The 14501-nt window shown below is 37.3% G+C and overlaps 1 protein-coding gene across 15 annotated transcripts in view; it reads left to right on the top strand.

Annotated features, from left to right (window-relative positions):
• The window catches only part of PARD3 (par-3 family cell polarity regulator), a 453511-nt gene that overhangs the window by 143920 nt on the left and 295090 nt on the right, over positions 1-14501 (top strand). For all 15 annotated transcript variants that reach the window (XM_030491258.1, XM_030491178.1, XM_030491241.1 and 12 more), the window contains exon 3: positions 7403-7583. In XM_030491258.1, coding sequence (XP_030347118.1) covers positions 7403-7583 — 181 coding nt within the window. The remainder of the gene's footprint in view (positions 1-7402; positions 7584-14501) is intronic.

The following is a 14501-nucleotide window of genomic DNA, read 5'->3' on the forward strand; positions in this document are numbered from 1 at the left end:
CAGCTCCATGTCCTTCTTATGTTGAGGACACCAGAACTGTACACAATACTCCAAATGAGGTCTCACGAGAGCAGAGTAGAGCGGCAGGATCACCTCCTTTGACCTGCTGGTCACGCTTCTTTTGATGAAGCCCAGGATACAGTTGGCTTTCTGGGCTGTGAGCGCACACTGCCAGCTCATGTTCAGTTTCTCGTCCACCAACACCCCCAAGTCCTTCTCTGCAGGGCTGCTCTGAATCTCTTCTCTGCCCAATCTGTAACTGTTCCTGGGATTGCCTCGACCCAGGTGTAGGATCTTGCACTTCTCATTGTTGAACTTCATGAGGTTGTTCATGGCTGAAGCTGATGAATTAGGACAGGTAAAGATTTAATTGAAATTATAAAGGTCTGTTGTTTGTGTTACAGTTTGTCTATTGAAACTCTGTTTGCCTTTTTCCTCCTTTTAAAATGTTGGGTGATCTATAAGTCTGTTGAAGCAGACATTATTTTTGCTAATTGATCTTTTTTAAATATCTGTGGGTAGTAATGCATTATTTGTGAAAATGTCTAGTTTTTTTCTGTATTTCCTCTTACCAGTTCATTGAAACAGTAGTTATATTTAAATGGGTTTTTAATGACCCATGTAGGAAAGCGAGCTCAAGGAATGATAAGAATTTGGGTCTGCCATGGGGCGATTAAAGTCAGTTCAGTTATCAGAAAGCCTACAAATTGATTTCATATTTAGTTTCTTTCATGTCTAAGTAATAATTGGCTACTCCCTTGCTAATTAATTTCCTGAATTTATGTGGTTTTGCCTCTTATACTCATCTGTTCATTCACAAGCAACTTGTATTTCAGGATGTTTTGGAGTCTGAGGTGCCAGTAGCTGAAATTTGATTTACTGCTGGGCATTATTAAACAAGTGCTCTTTTAGCTCTGCATTGTAACACAGACTGAATAATGCACAGACTGTTTTTTGCCAACCCTGAATAGTTACTATAGGAATCTGCTTATGTTCTCTTGCAGTCTACTTGGGTTGTGCTCCTTGCAGCAGAAGTGTGTAGTCAGTTCTGTAGTTGCCTTGTGGGTTCACTGTACAGCGTTGCTCAAAACTGAAAAAGTATTTTGCTGAGGAAAGGATGCCAGTGATGCTCGTGTTTAAATTTTCTGCCAGCCTCCTCCATGTTCTTTTTTCAGATACTTGCTGCACGCATCTGAGAGTGTATGGCAGTGCTCTGAGTGATTAAAATCTCTCATACCAGCAGATCAAATGGTTGTCAAAAAGTGTGTGCACACAGAGACGTGTACATTGGGACTGCAGGATGGGGCTGAGCTTAACCTTCTGATATCAGGTTTTAAAGGAAACGCTGGAACTAGCTGTTTTAGGTGGAGATTTATTGACATGGCTAGTTTAGATTTTAGAACCTCATTTGGACCATTACAGTCTCTCCCTTCAAGGACCAAAGTCTCCTGTGAAAAAGTTATCCAGTTCAGTTATTAAGCATATACTGAGAACAACAATTGTTGCCAGTGTGGATGCCTCACCTATAGTGGGTGTTGAGCTGCTCCAGCACTGAGAGCTGGCTCAAAAGGGCTGTGATGTGACAGATCGTGCAGGGGTAGCTGAGCGTAGTGAGGAGAAGCAACATGAAGGATGATCAAGTTTACATCAGTCATGTTGCTCCCTTTCCCTCCCTCCATTCCACCCCTATCAAACAAAAAGCTCGAGTTTAGAAGTCTGCATGTAGTCACTGCATTGGTGTTAGTGCTGGTCTTGTGTGTGAAAGGTAGTTTTGTACATGAATGGCCATCCTGCAGGAGAAGATGTGGAGCATAAATGCCAGAAGACCATAGCAGCTGTGAAAGGGAAGATTGCATCTGGAAGTTGTTGTAAGGGTCAGGAGGGGAAGTGCAATGGTTCAGCCAGGGGAGTCAAGACACTTCTGGTTGCTCCACAGATAAACTGCCAAGCAATTGGTCACTGAACAGTGAAACAAATTTGGAATGTCCTTGTATGAAAGTATCTTGATAAGTGTCTTTCTAGCGAGAAGAAATCAGGTATTTTAAATGCTCCTAATCATTTTAAAAGATAAGGGATTTCAGTTTCACTCTGTGTTAAAAAGTGTGAACTTGAAGTGCAGAGATGTGAAGGATCTTCAAATCCTCTGGTTTTCACATCTGATTTTCACATCCTGTGGTCACTTGCTGTCTTTCTAGCAGGAGAATAGAGCTGTAATCCTAACTGATGTTAAAATAAGTCTGAAATATTTACTGGTGCCTACACATGAGTCAATGTCAGATTCATCAATAAATATTATGAAAGAATTAACAAAATTTGGACAGATACTCTAGGAATACACAAAATGCAAGTCATCTTTTTGACACCCTTACTTGTAGTGGGAGAAAAAATACTAGTTTTTTCTAGTAGCAAAAGTTTCTAGCCTTATGAGTTTCTGTGAAGTAGAGGATTTCTGGTCTTATGCTGGAGGAAGATGACCTAACTGCACGATTTAATAGCGTTGAATTGTTTTATGTGGTTTTAGTACTTAATGAAAATGTAAATAACCATTACTGGTACAAATAGTTTTTTAATCCAGTTAATTAACATTCAAGTACTTAATCTAGTCTATTAATTAAGACTGCATATGTGTTTACTAATTTTTAATTACCTTTGAATGGATGGAAATTGTAATAATTGATGTTGGAATGCAGACTACTGCTGCTGTGTCAATATTAAAATAAATCAATCTTCTTGCTCTTTATTTATATAAGTAAATATAACCTGGTTAGTATGTATGTTGAGTCCCGGACAGAGTAACACAGAAGTTCATGCTAGTAGCACTTTCAGAAAGAGCTAAAGGTTGGAGTGTAATTAATTCCATACATGTTACTGTGGAAAGTCAGTCGGATGTGCTATAAAGGGCTGAATTCAGTGAGCCCCTAGAATGCCTTCCTCCTATCCCAAAGCTAAAAATGTCTCATTAAAACATTGTTTTGATATCTCAGGCTGTAGAATCATTGCTTGGGAACCTGTTTGCTTGATGAAGCTAGCATATTTAGCAAAAAGAATTAAATTATGTTGCTCCCAGTTCTTTTTTCTTATTTGCTTTAGAAACAGTCTTTATCAGTCAAAAGAGAAGAGCATCAAGTCAGTTGCTGTTTTTTAAACTGTACTTTTTTTTTTTTTTGGTCTTTGTAGGATGATGGTAGCAATAAAAACCCCCCGACTCTTAAAATACACTGAAAAGTACCCTTTTTACCACTGGGAGTATCGCTGAGATTTACTGCACTTCTTCGTATTTTATTTAAAAATTGCTGTATGTCAAACACCAAATGTTGGTTTTGTTGTTTTTGAAAAAAAAACCATACCTTTTGTTGATAATTTATATAAGATTGCTTATATTTCTTGCTCTGGAGTTTAAAAAATAGCAGTATTTTAGTTTATGGATATCGACCTTTCAAAGACTTGCTCTAATTCCATTGCTGAAATGGGATGAACCTTTCCATAAGTTATGATCTGAGCAAAGCTGCCATCTTTATATTTGAAAGTACTGCTGAATATTTGAAACTTCATTTTTCTTTTCTTTCATTGTATGCTTATGTAGTGTAAGCATACAATGGGGACCAAATTCTTAGTTGTTCAAAGTGATGATTCTTCATGTGCCAGCTTACATGGATACAGGATATGGATCTATATTGAAACCTCCTTTCTGTTGCTTTTGCAATATCATAATTAAAAATGTAAACATGCCAGTCTAAATGAAGCCTATCATTTCTTAATTTTGTTTTGGGAAGGCAGTGGTTTGTTCCTACTTGATTTTATTTTCCATTTCCAGATTTTTAGTTCAGTGATTGAAAAATGCAAGTAGTGTGTCCTATCACCCTGTTACAGTGATTAAAACTGCTGTAATCTATTTAACTGCATTATCATGCCTTTGATGCATTCACGTTCAGGTCCCATGGAATGGGGGGGTGGACATAACTTATTATTCTAACTACTATTATTATTTATTAATTATTATTGTTGATATTACATTTGATCTTTGGCTGTGGGGTTGTCTTCTTAAAAAAACCCAACTAATTCAAACAAGACAAATGGCTCAACTTTTCAGTGAATTTTGGTAGAAGATCTTTTCAAGAGCTAATATTGGTCTAATAATGAACAGCTAGGCTATTTTCTTCTTTATTTATGCATTGTTATGGTTTGTTCAGGACTTCCACTGATCCCCTCCAGGTAATAATGGATGGTATGATGAATTTCTCAGGTCACTGCAGGTCCTGAGATCTAAAACTGAAGAACAGAATACAGGAGGCACAGCTCATGTCAGTTATTGGAAGTAGTCATAGAGTGATTCTGGAAAGGAGAATGCAGTTCCTTGCATTTGAAAACTGGCAATGTGCATGGTTATGGTAATTGTAGTAATTTATTTCTTCTTTAAAAAAACAAGTCAACATGGAAACACTCTACGGTAAAGATGATGTTGCTTCTAGAAAAGTTAGTAGTGTTTGTTTTCTACTCTCTTTGTAAATCTGATATTTAGAGCCTAGCAAAATACCATAGGTTTACCATCGACTTTAAGGCTGATAAAAGCTGGTCTAGTAATCTGTGTTCCATGATTTGCCAAATGAAAAGCATCTCTTTGGCCCTTAAACATGACTGGCATCTCACGGATAGGCCATTTGTTTCCCTGGCATAGAGCAGTGCTTATTGCTGTGGATTCCTGCTGCAAAGGATTCTTTGCAGGTCCAGTGATGTACTTGAGTGGCTTCTTTCTAAGTAGCTGTAAGGTATCTCTTCAGATATTATCTGTTTTATTTCTTGTTCCTGCAAAGATGGTAGTCATGGTGTGATTTCTGGGCCTCCAGAGTTATAAAAGTGTATATTTCCTTTCCTCAAAGAATTAAAATAAAATGTTTGGAGAAATCAGAAATTAATACTTAATATCAGAATACGGTGGACTATGTTTTGGCTGTCCTTGTTTCCTGTGAGCTCATCATCCGCAGAGTGGCATACTAAGCTCTGGAAATCAAGATCCAACATTGTTTATTCACATTAAGTCTTCCAGTCGCGAATAACTCCTGGCTTATTATGAGGAATGAGTGTACCTTTGTCATGCTGTTTTACAATGAACTTCCTAACCTGCATTCCTAATGCTAATTAGATTTGGAGAAGGCCAACGGGGCTTGTGTTTCCTCACATGTATGCAAAAATGTTGCAACTTGGTATACTTTTTAATGGAATTGAAGCCTTTTGAAGGTTCAGTGCTGTCAAAACAGCGAATACCTGTGAAAATATATATATAAGATCAAAAGCTAAGCTTGAAATAAGAAACATTCAGTTTTGGATGTTCTGAAGTTCTGTGTTGTAGACTGACTGGAATGGGGAAAAAGCTGGAGGCAACTTGCAGTAGAAAATACATATATAGAGATTTATATGCACGTACCTTTTTTGCATATATGTAATATATATAAAATGCTTGCAGCAGTATGCATTGAGTAATGTTTTTCAATCATCAGCCTCAAAGGAACAGAATCGAATTTGGGGATTTATCTTGAAACGTGCCACGCAAAGGGGAAAGAAATTTGATGTTTCATGCCTAGAGTTCTTAAATACATCATTTGTGTTTTGTTCTAATACTTTACACATCTTCACTTGTGGATTGATTTATCTTCAGTTGCTGGAGATTGATAATTAGCTTGTTATAAAACGGTAAAAGTGTTATGAATAAAGTGCGTTTCTTTGGAGAAATATGCTTCAATTTTTTGTAAGCATTGGTATTTCGCAATGTGTTAGAAAATTAAATTTCCAATACTCCCGAGCTACTGACATTTTAGATGTCACTTCTCTTGTGTGTATAGATTTCTCAAGCATAAAATAATGAATTGTATGTTAAAACATGTTCTAGCTGTCTGCAGCTGCAGCCTGGTTTTCCCTTTGCTCCTTACCTTTGATATAGCACTGAAGAGAGCATGGATATTTTACACATTACCGATTCATTTTTTGTGGTTTGTGCATGCCAGAGCCTAAATTTGCATTAGGTATGGAATTATCGGCAGAAATTTGCTACTCTCTGCAATTTCAAAACTACTCATTAAAAAACCTTAATGCCTGAAAGTACTTTCAAAAGCTGAATTCCCAAATTGTTTCCACTTGGGCTTACAGTTGCAGTTTTAATCTTTTTACCAGTGTTTGTGTAAGTTAGATTTGAGTAAAGGGACTAATACAAAAATCTGTAGGATGAGATGATGTCAAATTCACTTAAAGAAAAAAAAAAAGAGAAAATGACATCTCTGATTCCTTGAGATCATATGAAGCTTTAATTGTTGTTCTAACAAAATAAACAATTTGCAGAGATCAGTGTAGGTTTAAGTTGATTTGCTCCATTTACCCTACCAATTTGGACAGAAGAATGTAATGCTTTCTTGGAAATGTCTTTCAGATATTACATTATAGATTAATTTATGGGCTGCAGAATGCTGTTATCCATAAAACTTTTTTACCCATCTTGAAAATTAAGTTCTAAAATGAAATGTGTATAAGAGCTGGCCATTTCTCTTTCAGTAGGTCACCAAAGATAAATTGCGGTAAATTATTTGTTTCAAATAAAACCATTCATTTACAGTGGAAAAAAAAATAGCTCAGATTTACCAAAAAACCACTGTGATGTTTTTCCTGTTTCTCTTGCAATGGTCAACACAGATTTAGTAAATCCTTACTAAATTGGTGACTTTGCCAGGTTTCAAATTGGGCTTGAGTTCTTGGGCTTATCGTTGAGAATCTGGTTGCAAACAAATACAGAAGTATCTCCGTAAATTTGATGAAATAAATTTTCCAACGGAAGCCTACAATTAAATCGTATTAGTAGGTAATTGATTAATATGTAGCAGATTACTAGATGATTACTTGCAGTGATTATAACACTTTTGGGTGGCTTTGTATTTTGTTTGCAGCTTTCAGTGTGTATTAACATGATTTCTTGTTGTGTATTTTTATTCTATAATAATTTGGTTTTGCTCATGATTTGACTTTGTAGTAATGATGCTTATAGAGGTATCAAATCACAAGTGATAAATTCCAGTGCACAGATGTCAATTGGCACTCGGATAGTTTTCTGCATTTCTGGGTAAGATGAAATTGTTTGCCAGGGAAGGTGTGACCCTTCCTTTCCTGACCTGGTGCCATTCATTCTGTGGCTTGCAGCAGTGGGTTTTGTATTCCAATCAGAGCTGTTGACCCTTTGCACTATCCAATTAATGGCTGCCTTTCCTTGGGCTGATGTTGTGATCTAGGCATTGATCTGCGTCTCTGTTGATAGACATTTCTTGGTCTTTGGAGGGAAGAAATGATGAAATGCTGATCTACAACAGGACTTTGATGTTGCTTAAAGTTTTTTTTTAACAGTAGATTAAATTGTCATTTGCAGCTCGTGGCTGTATTTGATGAGCAAGATCCACATCATGGAGGTGATGGCACCAGCGCCAGCTCCACAGGCACGCAAAGCCCAGAGATTTTTGGCAGTGAGCTTGGCTCCAACACAGCATCAGCCTTTCAGCCTTACCAAGCAACAAGTGAAATTGAGGTCACCCCTTCAGTCCTTCGTGCAAGTAAGTAAATGTTCTCAGTATCTTGACGTGTTTCATCTTAATTTATGAGGATGCCAAGTGCTGTTACCCATTAATGCTGCTGGGGAAATGATTCATTATCTATCCTGATTGAACGCTGATCAGAGTTGAGAAACTGCGTAAATACTTGTTGCATGCAAGTAAACAAACCTTTCTATTTTAATAAATTATTTATAAACTGCTTTTAGAAGCAATAAACTCCTTCTGTGCTGCCAGTTTAAAATTGTTCTCACCCTGAAAATCACAGAAAAATTTCTAAATGCAGTTGCTGCACAGTGCAATTCTCAGTTTTCCAGTTTTACTCCATTTAATGAAGAAAAGGGAAAAAAGAATCCAAAGATAGAAGCACTTTCTGCTGAACCTGTCAATGTTGCTAGGTTATGCTTGTCACCTTTCTATAAAAACACCTGCCGATATGTGCATTTACTGTGTTGCAAAAATACACTTCTTTAAAAACCAGAAACCATAGTCAGGAATATCCCTTTGTTTATTTCAACATGGGAAACATTCGTTGCAAAGCCATGAAGCAGGAGTTTTATATCACATTTCTTGCTTAAGCAGGATCTTTGAATATTTCAGCTTATTAAGAAGATAAATCATGCCATGAAATTTACTGTGTAATTTTCATTGTTATTAAATATACCATGCAAATAAGACAATGTTGGATAAAGCGTTGTTCCCTCTTATGCATAGTGTCTTATCATTTCACTCACTGAACTTCTGAAGTAGTGACTCCATTCCAGAAAATTCATAGCAGAAGTTAGTAACAGTCAGTTCTCTGTAATTGTCAAGAGATTAATTTTCTGTAGGTGTACTTTTAATGGATAAAATCTGTGTTTAAGTAATCAGGTATATTGCAAATGGAAAAGTTACCATGCTGTTTAAAGTTCGAGGGGTTTTTATACCAGAGTGTTTTCTGTAAAATTAAGGGAGCAACATTTAACAATTGCCTTACATTGAGTTGAACATGTGTCTTTTCAAGCTATAACTATGCTTAATTACAACATAGAACTAAATTAGGGAAAGGAGTAATGGCAGAATAAAGAAGTATCCTGGAATTTCAGGACCCTTCCATTTTGCTGTCACTAGGGTATGCCACCGCTAAGTGCATATCTCATTTCTATGCACGAGCCAAACAGCAGTCCTCCTGGGTTCTCAACTTGGGGGGCGTTAGAGCAGGCAAATACATACACATTTTCTCCTTAATGTGATTATCTGGTGTATTATACAATACATTGGTGTTAGTGCATCAAAATCATATAGTGCAGATAAAATTCAGTGGTATACTAGACAGTTCACTTATCTTTGGTGTCATTCTGGAAAATACATGGAATACTGAGCTAATTCACTGGTAGCTAAAATGACTAAAAAGTGCTTTGAGACCCTACAATACAAAGGTCTATAGAAATGCAGAAGACACGTAAAACTGTTGGTAAGAATTATAGCTCTTTGGACACTCTTTATAAAAGCCCGTGATAATAAAATGGGTGAAAACTTGTCATAAATAATGTTATTACAAATCAGAGATGTTCTTTTATCTAGCTAATTCCTTTTTTCCTTTTTTTTTATGTTGACAATTAGATATATTTTGTTTTTAAATGTTCCAAACCACAGGCTTAGAATCCCAGTCCAGTAATATTATCCTGTATTAAACATACCTATTTCAAGAATTTCATTTAAATATACATTGAAAATGGAAATAATATCCTTATTGTATTTCCTTTATAACTTGTGAAGTGAAGCATAGCATACAAATGGTATTCTCAGTATTTCAAATAATTATCTTCTTACTGTGTAAGTTCTATTCAGCAAATAAAACCCATCCAGTTTTGTGGTAGATGCAGATCCTGATTATCACATGTTGACAAGGTCATATATCTATTAATTGGATTGGAGATGGGATACAAAATTGCTGTAATTATTGTAATTTTCTAGCTAATTGCAGGGTTGGCGGTGAATATTTTACTTCTAACAAATGAAAAACAGTATTCCGTCTGAAATTGGTTTATAGCATTTTAGACATTTTGTTTTACATCTCTGGTGCTTTTTGCTCACAAGCTGGGCTCTGTTCCCCAGTAGTTCCCTGGCAGAAGCATAGCTTGGTGCCATTCTGCTACCGCTCACCTGCACCCGAGGGGTACAGAGGAGCGGTCTCCATTTGGCGGCACCATCTCAGCACATTAGGCTGGGGCTGAAGGGCCTGCTGAGATTTTCGTTTCTTTGTTCTGGTTGCTATGCTACCCTTTTGTTTGTTTATAGATCACGCCATTGCTCCTCTCCCAGCAAGGGAAAGGTTAGCTAGATCAGGTCCAGCTGGAGAAGTAATATTCATCTGGAGTCCTCTTTTCCCATGCCCAAACACAGCCTGTACTTTGCACGTGGGGGGTTGTGTCAAATTGAATCTTCCCATCTAAATGTGGAAATAAAAGTGAGGCTGGCCCATACCCCCTGTGTTGTTTTGCAATCTGAAAACACAATTCGTCGATAGAAACAGTTGATTTATTTATGTTTCTTATCTAGCTCTTTCTTTTTTACTGCTTTTTCTGTTACTCAAGTTAAACTTCCTCTTGTTCTATTTCATCAGTTGAGCTGCATTTTTTTTTAAGCATACAGAACACAAGGCGTTTTTTGTGTGTGCCTGCGTGCTTTCTGAGAAGAGGTTGGAAGCTCGCTGCAGAAGATTGTTAAAGCAGACTGATGTTTATTCCCTGCTGAAATATAAACTGGAGGCGCAGGTGAAAATTGCCAAACCTAATGAGCAATTTGGCAGATAAGACATGGTGTCAGGCAGTGACAGTTCAGCAGTGGGTGCACTGCCTGTGAACCAACTTGTTTGTTTCGCAGTACTGCATTTAAATATTGTAAATAAAATCCCTTTCCAGCTCCATGAGATATTGTGAAAAGGGTCATCTCTTTGTCTAGTTTTCCTTTTAAGTTATTTAGCTCTGTAAAATAACTAAGGGTGGTTTTACTTCTTGGTCTTGGTGTGATTACATGCTACAAGTCTCTCTGTTTCAGCAGTTACAGTTAAAAAGCATTTTTAATATATAACATTATTTGGAAAACAACAGTAAGAGAGGTTTAAATTATGTGTTGTGGTATTTTTATTTTTTTCCCTGGTCCAATGTAGAGAAGAGTAAGGGGCTGGGAAATCTTTCTTCCTTTCTGTAGCTGTTTAATGGGGGGCAAATTGAGAAGATGAAGCCAGCCTTTTCTCGCATGAGCACACTATTGCTGGAGGCAACACAAGCTGCAACGAGGAAAATGCCAGTTAGATATTAGGAAAACAGTTTTCACCTGGAGAATGAAACAGGCTGCTCAGAGAAGTTGGGGCATCTCCATCCTTGGAGATGGATAGAACTTGAATGAATATGGCCCTGGGCAACCTGATGGTCACGTTTTGTGTGGAGGGATTGGACCAAATGACCTCCAGAGATCTCTTCTAACCTCTGAAATTACCATGTAGTTCTGTGACTCCAAATATAATTAATAAAATTCAAGTGTTTACTTCCTAAAGCTATTATTTGTAAAAGCAAATGATGTTCGTAGTGAAATATTTAACACAGACTTGTGCAAGTGTATTGTGCACGTACAGGTTCCCAGCATGGTTTAATATGGTACTAGTTTGTGCCAGTGGTACACAGATCAGCTGACCGTGCCTTCACAAGAATGCTGCTTTTGTTTTCAGGATGTCTTTGGTAGATGTGTCAGCTCCTTAAAAATGAGGTATGGAGTAACTGTAAGGTTCTCCTAAAGACTGGAAGGTGGGCATCTCCCTGAAACGCTGGCCAGGGGAGTCTTAAGAAATTACTAAGAGCTATCTGGAAATGCTGTACTCCAGTGATGTATTTGCTCAAGTGATCTTTATAGATTTTAGTAGCACTCTCGGCATCGGTTTGTAATAGAAGACGACTATGGGCATAGAAAAAAAAGGCTCTAGATCAGAATATTATGAAGTGAGTGCACAGCTGGATGTGAAGATGTGCTCAAAGTGCAGAGGAGCAGTGAACTTACTGCAGCTTCACATCATTGTTTACTCAGCAGCATGGCTGTTGCTCTAAGGTTCCCTGTGTGCATGTGTGTTTTTACCCTACCATAAGCACAAGTTTATTCCTCAGAGCTAAGTGCATGCATGCAGAGATTCACTGGGAATTCATTGTTATATTAAAGTTCATGACCTTGCTTGCCTTTGAATTTGTGGATCTCTCTCTGCTTTTTGAGTAGTGTTCAGTAGTTTGCTGGTAAATTAGTAGAACGTATCAAGTATAGTATCTGAGGGCTCTCTTAGGTTAAGGGCCATTCACTATTTTAATAAATCTGGACTGGAATATGGAGTATTGCATAAAAAACCGCGATGGAGTTTCAAGCACTTTGGAAGTCAAAGTTGCAGTTCAGCATTTCACTTTGTACATTTATAAAAACTGTTTTGAAATCAGTGAGATATGCACAGTCACTGCCTCTAGAAAGAAAACTGTAATTTGCAAGGCAGTCCTGTGAGAAGGATTCTGGGCATCGAGTGCATTATACTGCATCTGGCCGTTATGCTCTTCCATCAAAGGATCAAAGTCAAATGCTGTTGTGGGCTCGCTAAAGTAGTTGTCAGCAGGAAGATTTAAGCTGGAGTGACCAGTTGTGGTGCCAGATTTGGAGAAATTGTAAACAAGCTGGAGAGCAGAAAGAGTAAGATGCTTTGGAAAATATGACTAAGCATCAGAAGGACTGGTTTATTTAGTTAAAAACTGGTCTTCAGTGTATTATTTTTTTCTCTTTCTCCACATCTATGAAGAGAAGTGCAGCTGGCATTTCCTGGGAAAAAAGCCACTTTTTGTAACCTGAAGGGCTAAACAATATTTTTACACCTCATGTAACAAAACACTCTCTGAGTGCTGCAGAGCATTGACCTGCGCTGTAAGACAGGAGGGCAACCGGCTGGTGATGGCAGATCTGTCCTGTTTCTCGCTAAGCCACTGGGTTGTTTGGTATCCACAGGTGAGCCACTTGTGTCCATCGTAAATATGCATGTATCTTTTCTTAGCATCTCACAATTTGAGCGTTCAGAAAAATCCAATACTGAGCAAACCAGTTAAAGGTGTGAGTGCATAAATAAGTGTGTGAATTTCAAGTACTTTAAAATTGCTGTTTTAAATATGGCACTTCACAGATCTGATACAGGTGTTTATCTAGAGTCCCAAATGCATATGCTGAGAATTGATTTGTTAATATTTCTAAGTGCCTTTGTTTAAAGGTTTGGAGCACTGCATGTTAGTATGTTGGTAAGAACTGCATAGGTGAGGTCATATTTGTTCTGGTTTCAAAAAATGATAATGGTTTCAGCACTCTCACATATGGCCATTAGAGACTTTTTCATTCTTCTTTGTATCTCTCTGACTCCATTTTCAGCTGTAAGTCAGGTTTATATATGGAAATAAAGTAATTTTCAGATGTCGAAGAACTAAGGAAGCAAGAAATTAGAATTATTCTAAGCATTTAATTATAATGAAAGATTATGGCTTTGCAGGCAATGCTTGCTAATGTCAATGTGAGGTTTTCCACTAGCTCCACTGAGCTTTGGGTCAGGTCAGCTTTCAATAGTGGGTCTCCTTGGTCAGGAAACTTCATTGATGAGCAGCTGGTGTTCAAGTAGCGTCGTTCCAGTGCAGTTCCAGGAATGATTTTCAAAAGATTTCCTAACCATCATTCCCAATTTACTTCCTTGCCTGGTTCTCAGATGTTTCCTTTACTGTGTTGAATAATATGAAAAGAGCCTTGAACTGAGGCTTGCATGGAGCTGTTGGCAGCTGAATAAGGAAGGTTTCTCATGCATTGGATTTTGAGGAGAAGATTTAGCAAAGTCTGTTTCCTCACCTTCTGGTGCTCTCGTCCTTCAGGAATTCTTATCGCGTTTATCCCTGTAGCTCTATCAAGGATGTGATTGTTTTAAAGCCAGAGTTATTGAATCAAAAAATCAGTACCAGGTGCTGCTTTCTTCCATGAGACTAAATTTGTTCTTTCTACAGCACAGTTCTGACTTGAGTGATCTCCAGTTGGTATTTTCTGCAAGCGCAGTGTTCTGCTGTTAATTTGGGATTGTTGAGTAGTTTAAAAACCATGTGTTTTTGATGAGGCCATGACACATTTGTAAAAACAAATGGATTTTAAACTGCTTAAGTTTCTAAATTAACCTTTAATATCTTCAATCTTCTCAGTATACCATCAAGCAAAATACTGTTGCTTCTAGTAGGATTAAAAAATACCTGAAACCAATAAAATAAAAAATTTTAGAACTAACTGGATTCTCTAGAGGAAACCTAAGTAATCATGGGGCATTTCCATATGGTGAGGGTTTCTGTCTTTGTGTACTGATAGTGGGGAGTAATAAAAATATGGTATTGTGTACAAATACCTAGTGGTATTTTGTACCGTAGCTATGGAATATAGTAGAAGAGAGATAATAAGTAAGGGTTATAAAGATGTGAAGTATTGAATAGAATAGTTTAAGAAGTCAGGTTTGGATATTAGTCTAAATTTGACATCTTAAATAGATTTAATGATCACTTGAACAAGAAGCTATTACGGAAATCACAGCTGTATTCTGAGAATGTTTCGGTATGCATGTGTGGTGATGGTGGTGGTGTTTGCTGGGTTTTATTTTCCCCTCTTTAAATGAAAGGTAACTTATTCCTTAAGGGAACTGTATTTTTATGTATACAAAAACATAATGCCATTTTATCCAATCAAACATTACAGCGTAGCTGCTCAAGTCCATTGTACTGTACCATGGGTTGAATCCCATTGTGATAAGGTTATTTGTTTATTGAGTTTGGCATCTCACATGTGTCAATAAATGTAATAGCACTTTCTGTAGATGATTTCTTGACTACTTCTCTATATCTTGTTATT

Source organism: Strigops habroptila, chromosome 1, assembly GCF_004027225.2.
Source record: "Strigops habroptila isolate Jane chromosome 1, bStrHab1.2.pri, whole genome shotgun sequence".
NCBI classification, from domain to species: Eukaryota; Metazoa; Chordata; class Aves; order Psittaciformes; family Psittacidae; genus Strigops; species Strigops habroptila.